General features: G+C 32.8%; 2 protein-coding genes and 1 pseudogene across 2 annotated transcripts; 1 reads left to right on the top strand and 2 right to left on the bottom strand.

Annotated features, from left to right (window-relative positions):
* On the top strand, window positions 1-2005 carry LOC100790767 (B-cell receptor-associated protein 31). Its single transcript, XM_003540246.5, has 2 exons — window positions 1-475; window positions 1410-2005. Exons 1-2 carry the CDS (start codon window positions 193-195, stop codon window positions 1790-1792), a joined length of 666 nt encoding a protein of 221 aa, XP_003540294.1. The 5' UTR covers window positions 1-192; the 3' UTR covers window positions 1793-2005.
* Window positions 2006-4304: 2299 nt separating this feature from the next.
* LOC100797801 (mitogen-activated protein kinase kinase kinase 18) lies at window positions 4305-5563 on the bottom strand. The gene has a single exon (XM_003539451.5). The coding sequence runs from the start codon at window positions 5521-5523 to the stop codon at window positions 4333-4335; it is 1191 nt and encodes a 396-aa protein (XP_003539499.1). The 5' UTR covers window positions 5524-5563; the 3' UTR covers window positions 4305-4332.
* An 8464-nt stretch (window positions 5564-14027) lies between these two features.
* On the bottom strand, window positions 14028-17937 carry LOC100797249 (aspartic proteinase A1-like; annotated as a pseudogene).
* Between the last annotated feature and the right edge of the window lie 6010 nt (window positions 17938-23947).

The raw sequence follows: 23947 nt of genomic DNA, 5'->3' as shown, positions 1-23947 counted from the left end.
AAAACGCAGTATTGAATTGACGACTATACCCACCTCTACCGGCATTATGTCGACTCCTCCGAGTTGTGCTCTACACGCACATTAACACCGAACCCACGCGCTCAAATCTGAAATCTCACCCTCTTAATACCTCTCACTCCATTCTAGGGTTTTCATTCCCTTCGCACAATAACGAAGAAATAGAAAAAAAAAATGTTGCAGCTTCTGTACGCGGTGATATTCGGGGAAATGTTCGTGATCGCGAGCTTCCTCTTCAAAACTCCGGCGAGGAAGCTGGTCATCATCACATTGGATCGGGTCAAGCGCGGTCGCGGCCCCGTCGTCGTCAAGACCGTCGCCGCCACGCTGCTGGTGGTTCTCGCTTCCTCGCTCTACAGCATCGCCAAGATCCGGCGTCGGAACCTCGACGCTCCCGTCGTTAACCCCACCGACCAAGTACTCGTGTCCAAGCACATGCTCGAGGCTTCTCTTATGGGTAATCTAGTTTCTCTATCGTTTCTGTTAATTAGGGGAATATTCGATGCTCTCAAACTATGCACTATGCAATGATTTCAAATTCGAAGTCTATATCTGAAGAATGAATTGATGGTGACTGTGATACGCTGGGGCTAGGGCTAGAGCTTTGTGATATCATATTATTATTTACTTATTTTATAGTAAAAAAATAGAATAAAAAATCGTTTAAGCTATAAGTTTAATTTATTTTTGAAAGAAAAAGGTTATGCACTAAATTTTAGTGCCATCATTCAATCGTAAATCTTATGTATGTATGATATGTTTGTTGACTTTTAAAATATTAGTCTCAAAATATTAATCTTATGTATGATTTCGTTTTTACACTGGCATTGAACTCTTTTTGAAATACTTGACTTTTCTATTATTAGTAAACATGAAATAAAATAATAGAGATAAGTGTATGCGTGTAAAGTGTTTCTAAATCCAGTAATACATTATTTACAAATGTTTGTTGACCTTTTCTCATGACTATTTTAAAATTCACACCAATAGATAGATTTCTAACTGCTTGACTGTGTAAAATTTATTAGTATATGAAAATTACACTCAAAGATTATTTTTTTTTTCTCAAGTCAAACTACCATTAAACATATATTCCCTTTTTAGTTTAATTATCATACACTGTTAATGCATATGAAAAATTATTTTAGGAATATAAGAGTCAGTAATTTTTCCTCAGCGATCTGATTAGATGTCTAAATACTGTTACTCTGTCAATGCATTTTAATTAAATTCTTCATATTTTAAGGAAAAGATAATTATTTATCTACTATAAAATTTAACCAAATGCACATTAAAAAATTGTCTTGTGAACCAAGTTATTTGATTTGAAGGGTTTCTTTCTTGTGTAATAGTTGCGGAATTTGATTTTTGACATATGATGATGTGGGCAGGGTTTGTGCTGTTCCTGTCTTTGATGATAGATAGATTGCACCATTACATCCGAGAACTTAGGTTACTAAGGAAGGCCATGGAGGCTGCTAAGAAACAGAGTCGGAGTTTCGAGGATGGTAAAAGTGTCAGTGCAGCAGAGCACAAGGCGTTGTTGGAAGAAAACGCCATGTTGAAGCCCAAAATTGAGAAACTGGAATCTGAGTGTGAGGTGGAAGCAAGCAAGGCTAAGGCCTTGGAAACCGAGGTGGAAGCTCTTAGAAAGCAATCTGAGGGGTTCCTTATGGAATATGATCGCCTCTTGGCAGACAATCAGAATCTTCGGAGTCAGTTGCAGGCTATTGACCACAGCTCTCCTCATTCTGTTAACAAAAAGAGCATGTGAAGGTTCAGATATGCAGAGCAATTTTCTCCTTTGATTCAGCTGTTTCTGCTTATACGAATGCTATTAGGCCATGTTTGGAGCATGTGATGAGGATAAAATAATAGAATGGGCTAATGGTGTAAAAATATGAAATGCTTGGTGTTATTAACATATAGACTTTTTGTGTATACAAATTTAAATTTATGAAGTTTCCCTTTTATGTAAAAAATAAAATCTCCCATGGTTTTTTCCCTCTTGATTGTCTCACGGCTAATTTGTGTAAATCATAGAAATCTGGTCAAGTTTCTTTGAACTTAAATTCTGATTGATGTAATTTTGTTTTTTGTTTTATGGCGGGGATGGGGCATTGCTCCATGGACAAGACGAACGGGAGTAATACAATTACAAAGTAACACTCAAAGAATGGGTTTATATAGCTTAAGATGGATTTGAGATTACTTTCATCGTTGCATACGCCTTAATCAGTGAACTCGGGACATAAAGGTTAATGTTCACGCAGTTTTGCAATCAAATTAATGGATCCAATTGAGTGAAAGATCAAAATTCAATCGGGGTATTATCATTAAAAAACGGTAGATTTCCTATGAACAAAGATAAACTTTCTTCTGTTTGAGACGATTGCATCAACTAGTTAGTTCATATCAACATATGGTCATATTCTAGTTTGAGTAAACTCCTGACAGCAAACAACGATGTAGAATTTCAACTTTCAGAGTAAGTATTTCAGCGCGTCCTAGATGCTGTTCTTCCTCTGCATGTTCCTGTCAATTTCCCTTCTGTAAGATCAAATAAAAGAAATATAACTGAAACAGAAAGAATTCAAGAAAAATGTGAAGATTGTCTTGGTGTCTCTGCTCTCAATACTTCTCACTTTTCTCAACACTAAACTTCGTCAAACACGAATAAAAAACCGTGAAGATTGTCTCGGTTTCAAGTTTTTGTCTTGGTCCATTGTCTTTGATTGAGGTGAATATTTGGACCCAAAATATGCTATTTTTTGTCAACAAACTTAGAGCATGTTGTCGTGTTGTTTACATGCATACATATCACCTAACCCTTCAAAAGCCAACCCAATTCAATGGAATTACCGCCGCATTATTAGATTTTTTATTATGTAAACTATATAATACATGAGACTTCATCATAGACTTTTTCCTTAATAAACTATTTACTGTTACACTCGGTAAGTATTTTTTTGGCTAGAAACTCACAATGTTCGACAATACTTAAATCATATTCTACCTGTTCTTCCCGCATCTCTTTCTGCCAGTGGTTCAAAGTTGTTCTCTTTTCTTATACTTTTTCTATTGCGTAACCTTTCAAGAATCAAAAGCCTAGCTATATCAGGCACCTAGGCCTATAATTCCCATATCCATATCAAATTAACCATAACGGAGTATTTTTTTTTTTTTTTGAGAACCAATACTAAAGCAAATTTACAAAACAATTAAGCTCATGATGATTTGTGCGGATGGGCTTAAAAGAGGAAACGGCAAAGACAAATCCTATACAATTCTGAAGAACACTTGAGGCCTAAGTAGCATAGATGCTTCAGAAGGAGGGGCATCACAATAATGTCAATAGAATCCTCTAGGGGGGAAAGTGTGGATGGGGCTTTGACAACAGTACAACTTTATGGTAATAAACTAATCAATTCGAATTTTGAACGAAGCCAGTCCCTTGATTGACCAAAGTTACTTTACTAGTACAATTTTTGGTGGGACCTACTACTGTATTCTCTAACCATAAAAGATTAAAGTTTGAATTATATTTGGGGTGACTATGCTTTGGGCACTGAATATTCATTCATACAAGATAAATCAACCTAGAGCGCATTGACCAAATTTTGCGACTCCAAATTTATTTCAACATGCCATGTGTGTGCTATTTGTATTTGATGGATTAGTATTTATCATGATGTTACTGGTTTTGACATTAACCCTCACCCACCTAACGTAATATTTGTTACATATTCGCTTAGCTTTTAAAACTACGACCTGTTTTATTATATAGGTTCGGTACGGTATAGTAGAATTTGATCAGTAGTTTAACCTTCTAACTAATTTGAAGGCTTTGGAATTTTATTTTTAGACCTACCAAATACCGTTGACAGATAAAATAGTTGTCAAAATAGATGGCATAGCCACCAACACCAAGAGAGAGAGAGAGAGAGAACAGTCAGTAACTTTAGTTCCCATGCTTCATTTCTATTACACTCATTCAACCAACAAAAATAAAGATCAGAGAGGTTGAGACTTAAAACACAGAACCACCACCTGGGGCCTGCCATGCGTTGCATGCTCTATTTCTCTGCCTTTATTTAGTAATTTGTTTTTCAATTCACCTATTTCACCAAATGAAAAAAAAAGGTTCAGTTTTGCAAAGGGTTTTGGCAATTAAACCAAACGTGAAACGTGCCCACGAAACATAAATTGAAGTTAGGCCTGTGGCCGAGAAAGGCCATTGGACATTAATTGCAACACTGATATGTAATGTTTCTCCACACTGAAGGGAAGAAAAAAGGTTCTCCAATAGTTGAATTATAAAAAATCCAATGTTAATGGGAGAAGCTTCTCAGAATTGCCTCTCTCAAAATTGAAACTATCAACTACAACACTAACATCCCTACATTTATAATAATCATCACAAAAATAACCACTAATTCTACTATTAACATCCAAATCCAACCCATCACAACTTGAAGAAGCACCCATTTCACTGCCTCTTGCTGTGATCCAATTTTCATCGTCCAATTCCCCAATTGGATCCCCTGAACACGAAGCAAGCCTTCTGATCCTACCCCTGGGAGAATCCTCAAAACTTTTAACCTGAACCACATTGGCAGAGGCAGAGACACACTCTACCTCTGCCTCTTCCATAGAATTCCAAAAGCCCTGCTCAAGAATACTTGTTGGAGAACACGAATTAGATTCCTGAATTTTCTTATCATTGGAACTGAATTCCCCAAGAAGCGGATGCTTCAGAAGCTGACCACAACTCCACCTCTCCTTAGGATTCCTCCTGAAACACTTCCCCAAGAAATCCTTTGCTTCCTCAGACAGAAAACAAGGAATCTCTGGAACATCATCGGAATATGCAACACGGTACAACACTGTGACAGGGTCTTCCACATTAGGCCATGGTGCAAAACCAGTGGCCATTTCAAGCACAGTGCACCCAAGTGCCCACACATCAGCAGGGTACCCCTGCTCCTCCCCACGCGCCACCTCCGGCGCCATGAACATCGGCGTGCCACCGATCACCGCCGAGGAATCATTGGCAAACTTGGCACATCCAAAGTCCCCAATCTTGGCCCCATCTTCACCAATCAAAATGTTGCCACCTTTAATATCGCAATGCACAACACCCTTATTGTGCAAGTACTGTAGCCCCTGCAGGACTTGTCGCGTGTAGTAAACGGTGGCCGGTTCGCTGAGGCGGCCACCGTGCCGGTGACTTTCCTGAGAGAGAGTACCAAAGGGCATGTACTCCATGAAGAGGTTGAACCAAAGGGTGTTGTTGTCCTCTGTTATGTTGCAGCCTTTGTAGGTAACTATGTGAGGAGAAAACAGAGAAGACAGAATCCTCTGTTCTCTCTGCAGCTGCTCTGAATTTGATAGTGTTAGCTCCGCCGACTTGACGGCCGCCACGGTGGAGGAGTGGGATGAGGTGGCGGTGTAAACGGTGGCCGATGACCCACGTCCTATGATGAAGCCTCTAGTCCACTCCATGTTTTGTGTTATGGCTTTGTCTCAGAGTGCAGAGTCTTCGGTTTGTAATTGCGGCCTTTATATAATACAAGGACACACTTCTGAGTTTGAGTTAAAAGGGTTTATTTTATGATTTTATTTGGTACGTGTATCAAATTTTACATATTCAATTAATCTGAAATTATAGTCATCAAAATTATTATATGTGTCTTGGAAAAAAATTATTATATGTTATTTTCTAGACTTCGGTATATTTATGTAAGATAATTATGTTCTGAGTAAGATAAAAGCGTCATGAGTGATAACACTCACATTTAATATAATTGCATACTAATTATCAAGTCTCAAGTTTAATATTACTAGTTAAGTTAAAACAAAAATGTTATGTTGGTTTTATAGGAATAAAAAATAATATTAATAGATTTATAACACTTATGGATCTTATTTAATCAACTTAATTTGATTCTTTTGATGGAAAAATATATTAACTGATTGGGGTATTCAAGATTACAAATTATTATATATTACACTTTTTTTTACTGCTATTAAATATGACACTTTATTATGAGATAACTTTGTAAAAAATATTTATATTATAGCTACATATATTATTTATTATTATTTTATTGGTTGGTTTACTTAATTGGGGGAATGCTTCTCTCTCTTGTAAAGGTGAGTATCCCTTCCACGGGAGTATACAGACGTGGCCTAATTTGGGTGGCTGTGAGTTTTTAGTGGTGACGACTTGGTGAGGACAAGATGTTAGGATGAAGTCTTTGAGTGCGCTGGCCTGAATTAATACTTGGATTTGGAATTTATTTTGGTGATAAGGGAAGGAGGAGAGAGGTTAAGAGTTTGGGTTAGGTGGATAAGAGGGGCATTCAAGAAGGGATTCATTGTTTTGTATCATACTTAGCTAGACTTTGAAAAAGTGAACATGGGAGGTTTTAGGGGCAAGGTGAATGGGGTGGGTTCAACCACCAATGTGGTTGAAGTTTAGTATCTCTCCTATTATTATTTTTTTCATAAGTTTTTCATGGAAGGTGTTTTGTTTTTATAATAGTATTATCAACATTTAAGGTTGACAAATTATAATAATATAGCCTGAGGAAAAAGTATTTGTCAACATGTGTGGGGTTTTGTTAGAAGTCAAAGTAAGATAGAGAGATTCATAGTTTTGCCCTGTTCGATGTCAAATAAGTTATTGGTTTGCTTGCCTTTTCCTAAGTTATATTGCTGTTTTTTTTCCACAAGTCTTTTGTTGATATCGACATAGTTAAATTTACAATTACATATACTTTCGTGGTTGATTTCCCATTAACGGAAATCAATTAATAACAAATCAGTTAGAGATTAGGTGATTATTTGACCAGAGGAATAAATTGATCTCTATCTATAAATGTTTTATTTTTTTAGTCCTAAATTGCAAATCTATAATTAAGAAACTTCAAAACATGGTCCTGCAAAAGTGCATATGAATGGATGTTGGATTGAGGATGATATTTTCTGTGGATATTTTGCAGCTTTAGAAAACTATAGGGTTCAACATATACGAAACTCATTGAAAGCTTTTTTTTAACTCAGCAAACTCATTGAAAGTTGAGTACTCGAAGAATTTGGATTGGCCAATATGTTGTAAAATTAACACCAATTTTTATTTTTCTTTTATGAACATCGTTTGCATTTCAATCATTTGTCATGATAATTCGTTCATGAAAAAGTGCAACGTACTTTAATAAGTTGTTGAAAACTTTATGAATTATCAAGCTTTATTGGCAGTGCCCAAAAAAATTTAACATCCAAAGTACCAACTGTCACTTTACTCCACGCTTACTTCTAGAAGCTAGATCGCAATGTGGATTGGCTAATCCAAAAACAACCCTTTGTAATGGGTGGTTATTATCTCCCAAGTAAAGCAATCATGATAATTTTCAGAGTGACACATAGTAGTAAAATGAAGTACAATTAATCACTTTTCCTCCCCCCCCCCATGCGCTAAATACCTTCAATTTTTCAGTTTGAAGCTAAGAATCATCACATGGCATGAGATAATTGGATGAATGTATCTGATTTCGCTTTACTAATCAATTATGGTCAAAAAGTGTCATTTCAGAAACAATCAAAAATCATTGCAAGGTGGGTGTGGCATTGACATTCATTAAACTTCTTTCAATTTCACAAATTTGATTACGAGTATTTATTTTTATTATTAGATATATTAATATGATAGTTTAATTAAGCATATATTATTAAAGTTTGGGGGGGTTTGGTCATTTGGTTGGGTGGTGTGAGATAGAAGCTAAAGGGGGAGAGTACTTAGAAAGTGCTTAGAGGTTGAAAGTGCAAATCAGAGAAACTAAGCAGGTGGGGGTAGGAGGTTGGAAGAGGGGTTAGGAGTGAGAAGTATGGATTTATGTGTTACTTATTTACGCAGCAAGCAAAAGCATAAAGCCAATTAAATTCGCTACAGTTACCTAATAACTGTCCACACAGTGGATTTTGTCAAATAACATCAGTTTGTTGGAACAGTGCAACTTTCTTAAATGGACTATTTAGAAGGTGAACAGTTCTTCAATAAAAATTTTAAATGAAATTCTATTTAGGCATTTATATTTAGTTTCGATGCATTTTTATCATCAATATTCCTAAATTAGTATTAAAACAGTCACCAAAAATATATAATAGCAAAAAAAAATCCAGTATCAAAACACGCCTCAATACTAACATTAGATGAAAACAAGTAAAATTATACTCAAATATCTTAATTAAAATTTTAAGTTGTACTTAAAAAAAGTATAATTGAAAAAAGAAACATTAATAATAAGAGTGATCAACCAAATTTTTTATAAAAGATAATTATCAGTAAAATTAATGAATATTTCACAATTATATATATATGATTAAAAAGATATTAATTATAATTTCTTAAATTTCTAAGTGTTTGATTTTTTTATGATGTAATAACATTTAACTTGAAGGATTTAAACTTGATAATAAATTAAAATTAAAAAAAGAAAAGTTTTCACTTTTAAGTTATGAGAAATAACCACCAAAAGGTGAAAATTAAGTGATGTTAAATTATTTCGATTTAATTAGTAGTTTCAAATTCAATTTATGGGTAAACAATTAAGTCAAATGTTTAGAAACAGAGTTTTATTACTCATATTTATCCTAATCAAGTGATTTACTTGATTCAAATAAGATTATCTTTATTACTAGTAAAAGATATATGTTATCTTTATGATCAAGTCCAATAGGATGATTTGATATCTTAGTACAGTGTAAAATTAATGAAACAAATAGAATATTGGTTTGAAAACTACCTATCCTATTTGCTCTGATATTATTATTGCTATTATTTTTATTCTTTTAAAAATCAAACACGTTTAAATAAATAATAAAAAAAGAACATGAACAAATTTTGTCCGGATAAAAGAAAATGCTACCCAAAAGAAGTTTTCACAGCTCTACCAAAAATGATGAGAAATAAAATCCACTTCCATAACTTTTGCATCTTAAAAAGATGTATTTTAAATAGTTGATTAAAAGATGCCGTTAATAGGAAAAAAACAGAAGAAAGAATAAAATGCGAATGGCATGAGCTGGAAGGTTGAGCTGTGGTAGAAGAAATGAAGAATGGTGTTAGTGTGGATCACACGCCAGTCACGTGGTCCCATTTTCTTCGTTTATTTGTTTTCCTTTTTCTTTTTGGTTTGTATGAAAAGGGTTTTCGCGTAGTTGCGGGATAAAGAACAAAAGTAGGTCCATTTCCTAACACGTGTGAACTAAAACTGCACGTTTTATATATGAGGACACCAACGTCCCATGTGTTTGGTGCACCGCCGATTATGTAATCCCTAAATGCTCCTTTTTAGTTCCATAATAATTGTTGTTTGTGATTTATATTTTATACGGAAATGAAAAAGAATATTGAATGTTTTAAATTCAAATATATAAATACCGTATTTCATCGACATGTATTCTCAATATAAAAGGTTTTTACATTTTTAAATAAATAGAAATAATTCTGGGTATAATTTATAAGATAATTATTATAAAAGTGATAATTGATTGATAAGTATATCAAATCACACAAGTAATACATAGTACTAAGGTCGAATGTTGTATTCATAGAGATTCACATAATATTTGAAAAAATAACAATATTTGCTAATCATGGCTTTTAGAAACAATGCTTATAATTTGATTGCGACAATATAAATAACAAGAAATTAAGCAAACATAAAGAATAAGAAACTCTTTTTGGATAATTTTTACAAACACTTTGAGTGCTATACAAGAATAAAAGAGTTGGGGTGGATTTCAGTAAATCACCTCCTCATGAAAACAAATGTTACTCATATAATTCAAAGCTCAATTATTATTATCAACTCATTAAAATACTCAAATTTTGATCCCTCATATGAAAAGAATCTAAGTCCCGTAACCAAATTATCAATCTATTCACTAATCTAACTAAGTGACTTATTTTAAGAACATGAGTTAAAAGATGATTGACAAACCTTGCTCTATCCTAAGACAAAAAATCCATTAGGTGTTTCTGTCCATTTCTAAGTTCAAAAATATTTTTCAATGACAACCACAACATCAAACAAAAGGTGATCAAACGAAAATAAACATTAATGCATAAAAAATAACACTTAATTATAAACAATAAACATAGATTAAAAATAAAAATATAAATATAAGGATAAGTTCAGTTACACCAACCCCAAATGACTAAATCTAACTATATAACTACATAACCACAAGAAGAAAATAGATGAAAGATATAATGAGAAATGGTAGGGAAGCCATGAAGAGCAAGGGAGAGAGCCTCTCAACCTTCCCTTCAACCCTAAACTGCTCCCCCAACAAATCTGTCTTAAAATTTGCAACCTTGTAGCTTAAATAGGACCAAACAAGTTGCACTGTTGTTTCTATATAATGGTTTGCGCGTTAAGCATGCATACAAAAAAAGCACTTGTCTAAGTGACTATGAGCTAAGCCTAAGTTATATGCTAAGTTTGCATGCAAAATAGAACTGTTGTAAGTGACTGTATGCTCAGTTTGAGTTGTGCACCGAGCCCAAATATTGTGCAAGGAAAACAATTCTCTTAGCTTGAAGTGTGCTATGAACCTTACATATCTGACCCCTCCAGCCTAAAATTTTTTCTTTATAAGGGTCTTGAGTTAGGTCCTAACACCATCTATCTTCTTTCTTCATTTATTTTTACACTAAAATAAATTAAATTTAAATGAAAAATCAAGCATTTAAACTATTTTAAAGTTATTCTAATTTATTCAAAACTTAATTATAAGCAAAGCCAAACAAGTTTAAATGTATTGACATATTAAGATAATTGCCTACAAAATGATCATTAAAATAAAGTTCCTAAAGGCAATTATCAAAATGTTAATAAATTTATCATGTATAATGATTTGTAATTAGAGTACATTACAATAACATTGTATATATTATTTGTTATTAATATTTTTGAAAGATTTTCTATTTAATTATTAGTAAGAATATCAAAAATAGAATAAAATTCATAGTAATATTATATTATTAATTTTCAAAATATTAAAAAATTAAAATAAAATAAAATTTTTTTAAATGCAGGATAGTTATTTTAAAACGGAAATTAACTAATTAAGCAGCTTGAATAAAAAAATAATTTAAAAGAAGTTTAAGTTACATTTAATTTTAATAAGAAAAAAAAGGAGAATAAAATAAAAGGAAAAAAAATACTTCTAGCCTCTCTAAAGTCGCTATGAACCTTAATTTTAGTCGATTTGAGTAAAACTCATTTAAAATAACTTTGGTACAAACAATCATTCATTTTGAATTAAACAACTTTTTAGGGGAATACTATTTTCAGGAATAAAAGGTTAAGAACTTTCAAAAATTGTTTCATGGATACTATTAAACTTTCATAAGAATATTATGTTTACAATAAATTATTATTACAGAAAAGTTTAATAACTTTACATTTAATTATTAAGGAAAAAATTTACTCTTACATATGAAAATAAATGAAAAAAAATTATTCATTTTTCTTTAAGAATTAACATTTTCCAAACCTTTTCTAGTTTTAAAAAATATTCTATTAAAACATAATATATATATTTTTATTATTTCTATGTCACTTTTTAAAGAATGCTACAATTTTTTTCTTGTACTAAATATCACCTAAAAGACAAAGGACAAAACTCTCTTCAAATCCAAAACATTTTTTTTAAAAAAAAAAAACCTAACTCCTTTTTCACTTAAATCTCATTACTTAACTCTAACTGGAAAAAGAAAAGAATGATTCAAATATACAAAAACTAAAGAGAAATATAGATAAAGGGGCATTGTTTTGGTTTGAAGCTTGAACGTTGTTGCTTTGGTTGTGAGACTCAAAAAAGGCCAAAAAGAAGAAAAAAGTGTGCCACTTTGCTCTCCTCCAATGATGGACTTGGTTAGGCAACAAATATAAATAAATGTGTAGCAGAAGAATAGAATGACGTTTTATATATGCTTGCTTTGACGTTCCGTTATGGTATGTATGGTGGTGTCACTGCCAAGTTCGGTTATTAAACAACATCGATTGAAACCAACGGAAAAGGTTTCTCCTTTTGTCCCTTCTTCAATGGCCATGGACCTTAAATTGCTTCAAGGAGGTAATTCTGTCTCTCTCTCTCTCTCTTTCTCACAAAGTAAAGTGGAATTATTAAAATGAGTACGAATAATAATATATCACCGATTCTTCATTGCTTTCTCTCTATTCCTTTTTAAGAGAAAATGGGGCTTTGCAAACTAGGCGGCACCTGAAGTATAACGTCACTTGTTGCAAGTTTGTTACCACGTCACTCTTCTCTCATATAGCATCAGGAGTACGTGTGGAAATTCTAGAATCAAGTATTAGTTTCATATAGTTTTTTTATAAGTTTTTTTAATTAGAAATACTTAAAATTATAATATTTTCAAATAATTATCTTTCCAACTCATGAATGAATTGAGGTAGGATTGTTTTAGTTTAATCAATAATGATATTAAATTTAAGTTAACGTGTTTAAGGAAAATTTCGTTGTCTAACTATAGTAATTACAGTTTATTGCATCTGGTTGTCTAGGAACAAATTGATTTTTGAAGATTATCAATTTTTTATAATAGAAGTTATTAGCAAGATTAAATTTCTTATGTATAGACAAGTGTATATTTGTTGTAACATCTTGATATAAACCTTCTTGTATTAGGGAGAGATTTTTGATTTTCTTTATAATTTACATTTTGGGATTAATATAATTTACATTTTTCCAAAAAAAAAAAAAATTAAGTCATATATATTTGAGTTTCATTAAATATTGGAAGAAAAAGTTTTGCCATTATAATAATCACACTCGGTTTGAGTAAAATTACTTTTATTAGTAGATACCCCTGCCTCTAAAAAAATGAATAAAAAAATTAGTTAAGTGCTTTAAATGTTTCAAACACATTGGCTCACCTAAACTTTATTGGGTCTCCAGCCGATTTGCATAAACAAGTAGCTTATATGAAAACATATTTATTATATAAAAACTGTATTATAAAAGTAAAACGTTTCTTAATTATGTGGAAATACAAAGCCCTATGTGTGCAAGTCTATAACTAATTATGTTATTCCACACAACTAATGTCATCTTAATGTATTTCCTTCACCTCAACTTTTTCCTCAGTGAGATCTCTACTTTCATTTTCTCACTGTCCTTCCAATAGTTGAACATCTTTCTTCACCTCAACTTTTTCCTCAGTGAGATCTCTACTTTCATTTTCTCTCTGTCCTTCCAATAGTTAAACATCTTTCTGGGATCCAACATAGAAAATTGTCGTAGACACTCATAAGTTATTTGATGTCCAAGCGTGACTAGCTAATTATATTCGATCTCTAATTACATGTTCTCATTACCTTTTCAAAGGTTCAACGATTTTTGTCTATCCAACAAAAGAGCGTTGTCCGTGAGCCTCGAAAAATATTCAGTCGCGGTGTGACATAAATGGAAAGCCTTTCATGAAAAAAAAATATGACGCATGATAAGCATTATCTATTGTCCAAGCTTAATTGTTAACTTGATTATATTCAGATTGCAATTTGTGTAAATGTTATAAAAATGAGGAAGGTACTTCTTGTGCAGTTATTACTTATTAGAGATACAATTTCCACAAAATGGAGTTTACTTTAGTTTAATTATAAGTTATAGCCATCTATTGAGTTCTTAGTAATAGGTAAAATCACCCTCTCCCATTTTCTCTTTTTCTTCGATTATCTAAGAATAAGGCTATTTTCCCTTACTCCCCTACATGAAAAAAAAAACTCAAAATCAGGTTATTTCAATCCTATTAAAACAACCTTTCTGGCTAAAGTCACCAACCATGATCTCTTGGGCATGAACAGAATAAATACCATTCAAACAACAAGCTTTTATTTTATAAGGTCTTGATTATATAATATACACGACAATAGTTAGAGTATTTACAAACATTTATGACAAGTTTAGGGTTTGTTATAGTGTCTGGCTAAGGCACATGCCACAATGTATTGGATAAGACTGTACTTTACTATGTAAATAATACATTACCCCCACTTTGCTATTTATCATATTCTAGGGAAATAAGTCACCAATAGTCTCTTCCCAAGCAAGCAATTAATTTAAAATACATATAACAGTCTTATGCTGATTCAGCAAATCCAACTTTCATATTGCCATAATCGAACACTGTATGATAGCTACCCATGAAAATGTCCCCCAAAATCCTGTATTTCAGAAGCAACATTCATGAGTTGAAAGATTAATATAGGCATAATATTTCTAAAATTTGAAGGAACATTGGTACATCCCATAAAAACTTTATTTCTTCTCAACTACTACCAAAAAAGTTGGCCTTTTTCAGTGTATGTAACATGCTTACCAATCGGAGTCTATACATGTTTTATGAGACTAGAGCAGCCATACAAGTAAAAAAAAAAATTCAGAAACGTACCATAAAGGTCCACGAGGAGGAGCAATGTCTAAAGCTATAAATCCACTAATGCATTGTGCTGTGGCTCCTTTTCCCACTTTAAGAATATACTGATTCATGTAACAAGTATTCATTAATAAAAATGTGCTAAGTAAGGCAGGCTAACACTAGGAGGTTGAGATAGGACAGTAGAAAAGACATGAATTTTGAGGGTGTGATTTTTGGAGGCTAGGGAAAGATAAATTAAATACAATATGCCTTGTTAGCAAGTTACTAGTATCTTGATAAAAACTAATTGAGACACTATGGGGAACCAGGAAATAAAATTTCAATTAGATGCCACATACTACACCTTGGAAGTGATTATACCTGCTCTGGGGAAAGCTCAAACACTTCTCCCCCTATGGTGAATGAAACATTAGGCATTTCAGATAAAGTATTGCATTCAACAACTGACTCTCCCTTTGGGCTGGGGACCAAATCACAGAGCTGTAAATGCAATAGAGAATACACAGCATGAGATTCTTGAAAGGACTTGATTATTTTCCAGAAATATGAATATGATGAACGGTTTACCGCGTTGGCATGATCTAAGATTTTGATCTTCTGTCTCATTTAATCGTAAACGATTTTTCATCCATACCGCGGCCATCTCACAAGCTGTGCATCCGGCATCATTCCAACTACAAGATGTTCTCTATGTTTTTATCAACCACACTCTGGATGCCAATACTAAAATTTATAGGAGAATTTGTCAATATTTTTCCTTTCATGTACAACACAATTGATCATCCAAATGCATTTATCAGAACACAATAGGTTGATCAGATCATACCTTACACCTTGAGTACCATCAAAAGTACATAAACCAATTTGAGAGCAGATCTGTTGTGGCAAAGCCTATGAAATAATAGGAATTTTAGAAAAGTTGTTAAAAGTATAAAATATATGGATGGAATTATGGAAAAGATATGAAAATTAATAATAAATACCTCATTTATCAGCTTATCCAATATGGTTTTTCCATATTGAGCTACCAATGCCTTGCATTCTTGGCTAACAATACCAACCGCTCCAATTGCATGATTGATTTGAGCAATGACCCCCTTAAATATACAACGGTTTAAAGTTGAATCAGTTTCGTCTCATTACACACCAGTGGCTGATGTATATATCCAGCAACTGATGTATTGATCAGAAATAGTCAAATAGATCAATGAGCTAACTATAGATTCCAATAAATTACTATTGGCTCTCTAAACGAGATAAAGCACATTTGATTTTGTTTGACACATTAAAAGGAATTTCTTTTCATACCGTTGGGCCAGCTAACAAAGAGGTTCCAGAATCAACAATTGCCAAGCACTTGGCAGCACATAATCCTGAAAAATGTATACATCTTGTATGATTTATCAATAATTAAGGCTAACCAGTAATTAATAATGAATAGTTTCCATTCTCAAGAATGAAAAACCATTCAACAATATTATTAACTATGTATGTTCATAGATCATGGATACCAGTTGTTTTGCCATTAATTAGTACATCTCCTATTTCAATCTGCAATCGAAAGGGAAAATAGTTAGGGAGAAAAAATAAAAACATTGAGTTGTATAGCATGTTGAAAAATATTATTACTAAAGTTGCATTATGCGTTACCTGCCAAATAGCCTTTCTGAGTAACTGGAACATATGTGTGCTCACCCTTGTAATGATCTGAATCAATTCCACCAAATACAATCTGGCCGCCTTGTTCCTCATTAGTATTACGGTTTAACCAGAATGAAAATACTGGCTGTGTGAGAAAATGTTGATTAAGCATGTTATACCTATGATAACCATCAATAACACAAACAAAGCAATTTTTTCAATTTAGAGAGAAATAGAGAACAACTAATAATGAATCCATTAGGAGATAGTTGAAAATTTCATTTGTATATTTCAAACTTTACTTATTCTCAATTGCATAACAGCAAGCATCCGTGAACTTACCAGATTGGAGCAGCATTCCCAACAGATATCTCTTGAAATCCAACATCTAGTTGCCTCAATAAAATCCTAAAGCCAAGTCCCAAGTAAACTAAATAAAGACAGACTCATGAAACACTTCCTATATTGAAGAATAATACAGAAGTGTGTATTTAACAACATTTACCTGGTCATAAACAACCAAATCTCAAACCTTGACATGGTCCTGGGTAAAGAAACCTGAAATATGCCCAGTTCCATAATGGATTTCAGCTGATGACCCTGCCTAAAAATATCAAAGGAATAAACGTTTCAAAACCTCATCATACAATTATTATATTTTTAAATGTATATTATTTCTCCATAAATTCTGATTTCAATGAAAAATTCACCTTGATACTCTAAAATAGAAGGGTATGATTTATTTAATTTCCCATCATACGTCCTGCTTGTTGATACAGTTAGATAGTACTAAATGTCGGCGCTCTCCTTAGAGGAAATTTGAATCGTGGTTTGCCATTTTTTGAGAGGCCAATCACAACCTCTATTCATATAGAAGAGTACTATGAACCTACTTGTACATAAATGAATAGATGATAATACTAATAACTACATCTGTTGTCTAAAATTTGCATTTTCTTTTCTTTCTTTCTATTTCCAAGATAAATATGATTAAGAATGAAGCCTGAATCTGATCGCGTTTAAGAAGAGCACCTGGATAACTTTTAATTTTTGTTTAGTAGTTAGATACATAATGAACAAAGGAGATGCAAGAAAAAAGCACGATGTTAATCTTGAATTGGTAATTTCAGAGAAGTTTCCTGAACCAACTACCGAGAATGAAGGGTTGTACCATTTTTATTGCAAGTGCTAGATTGACTTGACTTGTACCTTGAGTGCAAATAGCAAGCAACCAGCACACAACATGAAATCACATTTTTTTCTTTTCACCCAGTTGAATAAAAACTACATTTTGAGGAAAGCTTTCACTAAATATAATCAAGGAGAGAAATTATGAAGACTTACTGAAAAGTAACACTTGGAGGAAGGTACCCAAAGATTGGAACTTCCAGTGTCAAATATTACAGTAAATTTCTGTGGAAGAGTACCTATACCAATCTCTCCAAAATACTGAGCATTCATGTAGTTCTTTAATCGAATAATACTTGTGTCATCAGAATTTTCATAGCCACCAAAAGGTCTGGCCTCTGTCAATGTTGCTCCTTCTGAATCAGTATTTCTTTTGAGCATTTTCCTTTGATTAAATTTGTTCTTTTTCTATCCAACTCTAATTATCCAATTACTAGGCCCTGAGAGAACCACAGGGTGGAGAAGTAACAGGAGAAGGGCGACCAAACAATATTTGGAACCCATTTTTTGTGCTGAGAAGTTGATAATGCATATCGTAGTCAGAAAACAGAAATCAATCTCACCCTATACAAGTTATTAATATTATGTGAGGTAATATTTTTAAAATTTTTGCATGAAACATACAATATGCTGCCAGAGAGTAAGCTTTTTGTTTTTATTTTTATTTTTATCGGTAGATGTTGTTTGCTAATTATGTTAGAAATGTCAGTGAATTTGCAATCACTCTCTTTCCCCCTCCCCCTCCCTTCATCATTTCCCAATCACAGGGTCAACATTATATACCATATAGTAAGCTTTTTGTATCAATAATAATTTTATTTCCATTCTTTCTATGGTAGACTATTGTGTCAAAGTAATAAATAACTATTCCATTCCCTGAATTCAAAACTCTTAGCTACGAGGTAGAAGCCACAAGACTTATACAAAATTCGAGTACGCCACAATTCCTAGTTACTAAATAAATTTGTTAAAAAAACTAGTATGTTGATAATATTTGGATAAATAAATTTCAGAATTTAATCCTTAATCTTATCCCTAAGTTGAAAATCCTTTGGACTTGTAGACTAGGTGAATAAAATCTGCTAATTTTGAACAAAATGGATTTTAACAGTGATCAAACTATGCACTTCCAATGAGAAAAAGATTATCATTATATGGAGGATCAACTATCCAATAAATACTTAAGCCTTCACTTAATAATCAAGTATCAAACAACAATCCCTTAACACTGACATCAACTAAGAATTACTATTGCTAGTGATGAAACAAGTAATTACACGAATGTTGTTATATGCTTAGCTGAATATGTTTTTCAACTTCCTTCCTTTACTTGTATGTAAAGCCACTGTAACGGGACGCAATTATTTATTAGATGTAGTTAGTTTCGTGATACATAATTACAATAAAATGAAAGAAAGAAGTGAGGAAGAAGAAGTTGAGTCACCTACCATCTGAAAGAAAACAGCATACTGTCACTTGTAGCAAGCACCTTTTCTTCTATTCCTCCTTAGAGTAACTTTTCCTTAGCCTTGAAAGGTTTTGCTTCTTTTGAAGCGAAAAGGAAATTCAGAGCTACTCGGGTGTCACCTAGTGCTGCTAATGAAACAAAGAACTCTACTTTGATGTTCTTTCTTTCTTTAGATTGAATATGGTTCTGCCACAAACATTTCTGAATTTACAGAGTCTCCATGTCACAGTAAGATATAAATCTGTGGGTTTGCTTTGGATGGGAAAATGTAACCCCTTATGCTTTTACATGTATTGGTTACTCATTTCATTGTTTGCATGAATTAAGTTTCTATGGTAGGTGAGGAGAAAAAAAGCCCTGAACATCCAGTACTGCGACAGCCCAGGCAGCCAATTCATAAAGTATGTCTGGGGTTGCATATTCAAAATGACAATATTCGAAATGTAGGATTTTTTTTAAACTTTGGACTTTTTGTTTTCTTTAACAATTTCTACTTTTACTCATGCACATTCGACTTTCTCCAGGAAAATTTGCAGCCCAGGCAAATGCGTTGTTCTTCACCTCCTCATAATAATGGTACGAATAATTACTTGTTAGCTATATTTCCCTTTCTCCATCATAAGTAAAACAACTAGTATTAATTGTCTTGTTATTCTACCAATTATGTTTGTTGCTTTTGTTGTCATTTTACTTGCTATCCAAAGTGGTGGCTACCACCAATGTTATTATTGCATTATCATCTTTTAAGAATGTGACTTTACAACTCCCATATACACTTCTATGCATACTGATTGACTAGGTCTTCATTTAGAAATTTCATTTTCAATTCCATTTTCATAGCAATTTGACTTTTGCGGATAATGAAAAGCTCTTATTGTTTCTAATTTAATATTGACTACTTGTAGCTTATCTATGCATACTGATTGACTTGGGGAGTTGTCTGAGAGTATTAACTATTAACCCTTGTGGAAAAGTAGGAAATTAAGTTTATGGAAAATCATGCTTCTTATGTATGGGAAAGAGAAAAATAATGGAAGGAGATGGTCATTACAGAAGAATAGAGTCACCAAATAGCTCAGCCATAAGAAAGATACTTGTTGCAAAAAATCATGTAGAAAACTAAATATATGAATAACATAACACTTCAATGAGGATAATGGAGTAAAGTCTGAGTTTCCTATTCCATTTGTTTTATTCTGGCTCAGTTGAGATATCTGCCATGAACTTTACTGAATATACAGATTTTTTTTATTATTATTATTAGAATTGAAGCAAGATTGGCTAAAGCATGGTATTCCATCATAGAAGCTAGCAAAATTCCAAATTTTACACCGACCCTTCAAGATCCAGACTATGTTCCTTAAGGTTCAATTTACAGAAACGCCAATGCATTTCATAGGTACATAAATGTATATTTTTTGGTCCAGCACAAGTTTCTGCATCAAACTAATGCATGCTAACCATCATGTTCTATAGAGATTTTATTCTTTTAGTGAGTGAATTATTGCATGACAACCACCTTGTATTTGAACAATTACACATTCTTGAACATTAAGAAAGAAAAAAAAAACTAAAAGAAGTGGAAATTAAATGGCCATATATAAAAGTTGAGCTGATAATCTCACTAGTGGTACTTTAGTTTCTATTAATTTTAGTAATTTGTTGACAGGAGTTACCTAGAGATGGAAAAGGTATTCAAGATTTTTGTGTATGAAGAAGGGGAGCCACCGTTGTTCCACAATGGTCTAAACAAAGACATATATGCCACTGAGGGAAGATTCATACATGAAATGGAAAAGGGGAGGTACTATCGTACTTATGATCCAGACGAGGCTTTTGTGTATTATCTGCCCTTTAGTGTGGTTATGTTGGTCGAATATTGGGTAAGCATTGAGCTCTCTCTCTCTCTCGTATAAGCTTAAGGGAATTGAATTCCTTAATTAATATAGCTCAAGTGGAGTATATAAAAGCATGAATTTCAAACAAACTCACCCATGCATGTTTGCATTATATGCTTTATATTTAGGACAAAATGTATATCAAGTTCCTTATATTCCTGTCATTAAGTTATCAAATTAAATAATGACATCTGATTTTGTTTTTTAATACTATAAATAGTATTTACTAAGAATATATTGCAAAACTTTAAAAACATATTCATGTATCATTGGTTTGAAAATTTTAGCATTAAAGATATATATATGTGATGTACATTTGTCCTTATATTTAATGTACACTTGAATTAGTTCATTTTAAGATATTTAAAGGAAAGCAATTGTTATTTAAAGAGCCAAAATACGTAAATTTTAATTTTGTGGCCATCGAAGGTACCTTTGGTTAGTCAATTTTAGAATTCAGCTGGAACGGTATATGAAATTTATTTTTTTTAAAAAAAAAGCATATTCTATTACGGTTCTCTAAAGAACCGTCTTAAAATCCTCAAAATATTTTTAATTTTTTCTTTTAAAAAAAATATTCTAAGACGATTCTCTGAAAAATCATTTTGAAATGTCTATTTTAAGACGATTTTTTCAAAAAACCATCTTAGAATACTCAATATATTTTAATTTTTTTAAAAAAATGCATTCTAACACAGTTTTATGGAAAACTTTCTTAGAAAGTGTATTATTTTAAGATCATTTTTAACTAAGAACTGTTTTAAAATGATATTTTTTTCTAAGATGGTTGTCTATGAAATTATCATAGAAAGTCTACATTTTCTACGACGTCTCCTATAACAACAGTTAATAACCAACGTAGAATGTGCAATTTAACAGATGTAGAAAGTGTTTTTTTGCCGTAGTGAGTTTTCTAACATCCCAATTTTTTGTAAATAAATTTAAAAAGCTTTTTAGTAAAATAAATAAATAAATAAATAAATATAGAGCAAATAATAGGCTGAGTACCCTAGGTATAAATAGTTATGTTAAGTCAGCTGCCTCCTTTTGGCCTCATTTTCGTTTTTTCCCTTTTCCTCTCAAAACCCTTTCTTTTTCCCGCAGCCCACCAAACCAGTCTCAGAAAAACGACGATCTCGAACCCGTTCACCGTTGGATCGTCGTGAAATTTGAGTATCATGTTCGCAACAGAATTCCGAGCATTCTCACCGTTGGAATTTCGATATCATGTCTGAACTGAGAGAAACACCCTTCGCATTGTAGCCTTTTTCTTTCCCGCAGAAACCCAGAGCTGTCTTGGTAAAACTACGATCCCGGTTTCGTTAACCGTTGGATTATTGTGAAATTTGGATATATTGTTCGAAATTCAATTCCGCACGCTTCCACCGTTGAGATTTGCGAGATAATATTCATGGAGGGAGAAAAAGGAATCGCATGAAGACAGTATAAGTGGAGGTTTCAATCTCTTCTCCGTCTCTCTGACGTTTGGGAATTCTATCGGAGCAGTCGGAGGAATAACTGAAAGAATTTCAGGGAACCGCTAGAGATGTTGCTATCCCTGGCTGAAGACACGTGAGTCCGCTCAAAGGTAAGGGATGAGTTATTCACAGTTGGGGATTAGTGAGAACATGTGTAGGGATCCTTAGAGAATTAAATTGGGGTTTTATTTTGAGATGTTTATTAAATTGCAATTTTTCCTTTATGATTATAAATAAAATATTGATGTCCTAATGAAAATTGCTTGATAAATTGTGCTCTTGATATTTGTATATTTCGACCTATGATTTTGATATAATTGTGTAATATTAGTTAAGGGATTTTAGTCCTAATGTTGTGATAGTGTTTTATATAAATTGTTATATTGAGGATATGAAATGATGATTCAAATTGTGAGTATGTGATGAATTGTAGAAGAATATGTTGCTTTGAGATTATAATATTGTTATTGAGATTGAGTATAAGTGTAAAGTTGAACATGTGTTAATTTGTGAGATACGTGTAAACATGTGATGGTGGATTGTCACACTATGAGAAGTGAAATTGTGAATGAGTTCTAGTTGTGGATAAGTGTGTAGTTAACACTTGATGTGAAATTACTTGTGTTGTAAGCTATGAATTGTACAATAACCCGACCAGTGTTATCTTGAGAAAAGCGTTGATACGCAGTGTTAAAGAGAAAATGTAGGTTTCCTATTTAGGAGCCAGTGTTAAATCATAGTGCGATTGTGTTGAACGTGTTTAAAACACGAGGGTAAGGTCGTGGGTATTGTATAATTTATGAGCAGTGTCTGCATGCAAAAATTATTTTAGGGGTTGGACCTGAATCAGGAGGGAGAGGCCCTGACGGACTCTTCGGGGTGTAGGCCTTGGGGGTCACTGGGTTTGAGTGCTCCTTTAAGCCTATGCTGATCTCATATGGTTGGAGCATTCTCGCAAAACATCGTGACCCTGACTGGTCTCCCTATGATCTTACTTAGTGAGAGTGACCTGACAAACCCATTGTGTGGTGTGTCTTGTTATGTACTCCTAAGCGCCCCAGGGTGGTTTTTCACTGACATGGTACCACATTGCATATAGGATTGAGTCTTAGCATAACTATTGCATATGCTTGCTAATTGATGTGTTATTATATCTTGATCGAAGTATGGGATTCTTGTGTAATGTGATTGATAATTGAAAAGTGAATTTTGAATGATGAAGTGGTGAAGTTACGTGAGCTATGTTTAAGCAAGTGGTATCTCATTTATATAATATGTATATTTAATTGTCTTGTTTCTCTATTAGCTAGGAATGTGATAACTCACTCCCTGTGTGTTGTTGTGTTTGGATCCTGTGATGATCTTGAACTTGTGTTCGGGGGAGCAGATGAATAGGTGGATGACTATGAAGAACCTCATGCTAGAGGACACGGGAACACCACGCTCTGATAGGATGTGACATTAGGATATAGGTTCTATATTAATTGTATGAGACTTATATGATTTTCTTTGAGTCGAGATGACTTTATTATTTATTTGGACAAGTTTGAATAAGATGTAGAAGAAAGTGAATGTGAGTCTTTTATCCATTTGAAAAGCTTGTATTTAAAAATGTTTTAAAAATACTTTTAATTAATATTTGAATTTTTATTCCTTTCTTAATATATATGTGGGGGGTAGAGGGTGTCACAAGTTTAGGTTGAAAAAAATGAAATAAAATAAAATATTTTTATTATTTAAATATTTTATGAAAAAATAAATAAAAGTGATTTCATTTCAT

Source organism: Glycine max, chromosome 12 (genome assembly GCF_000004515.6).
Source record: "Glycine max cultivar Williams 82 chromosome 12, Glycine_max_v4.0, whole genome shotgun sequence".
NCBI classification, from domain to species: Eukaryota; Viridiplantae; Streptophyta; class Magnoliopsida; order Fabales; family Fabaceae; genus Glycine; species Glycine max.
This window is presented reverse-complemented; position numbering and strand designations above follow the sequence as displayed.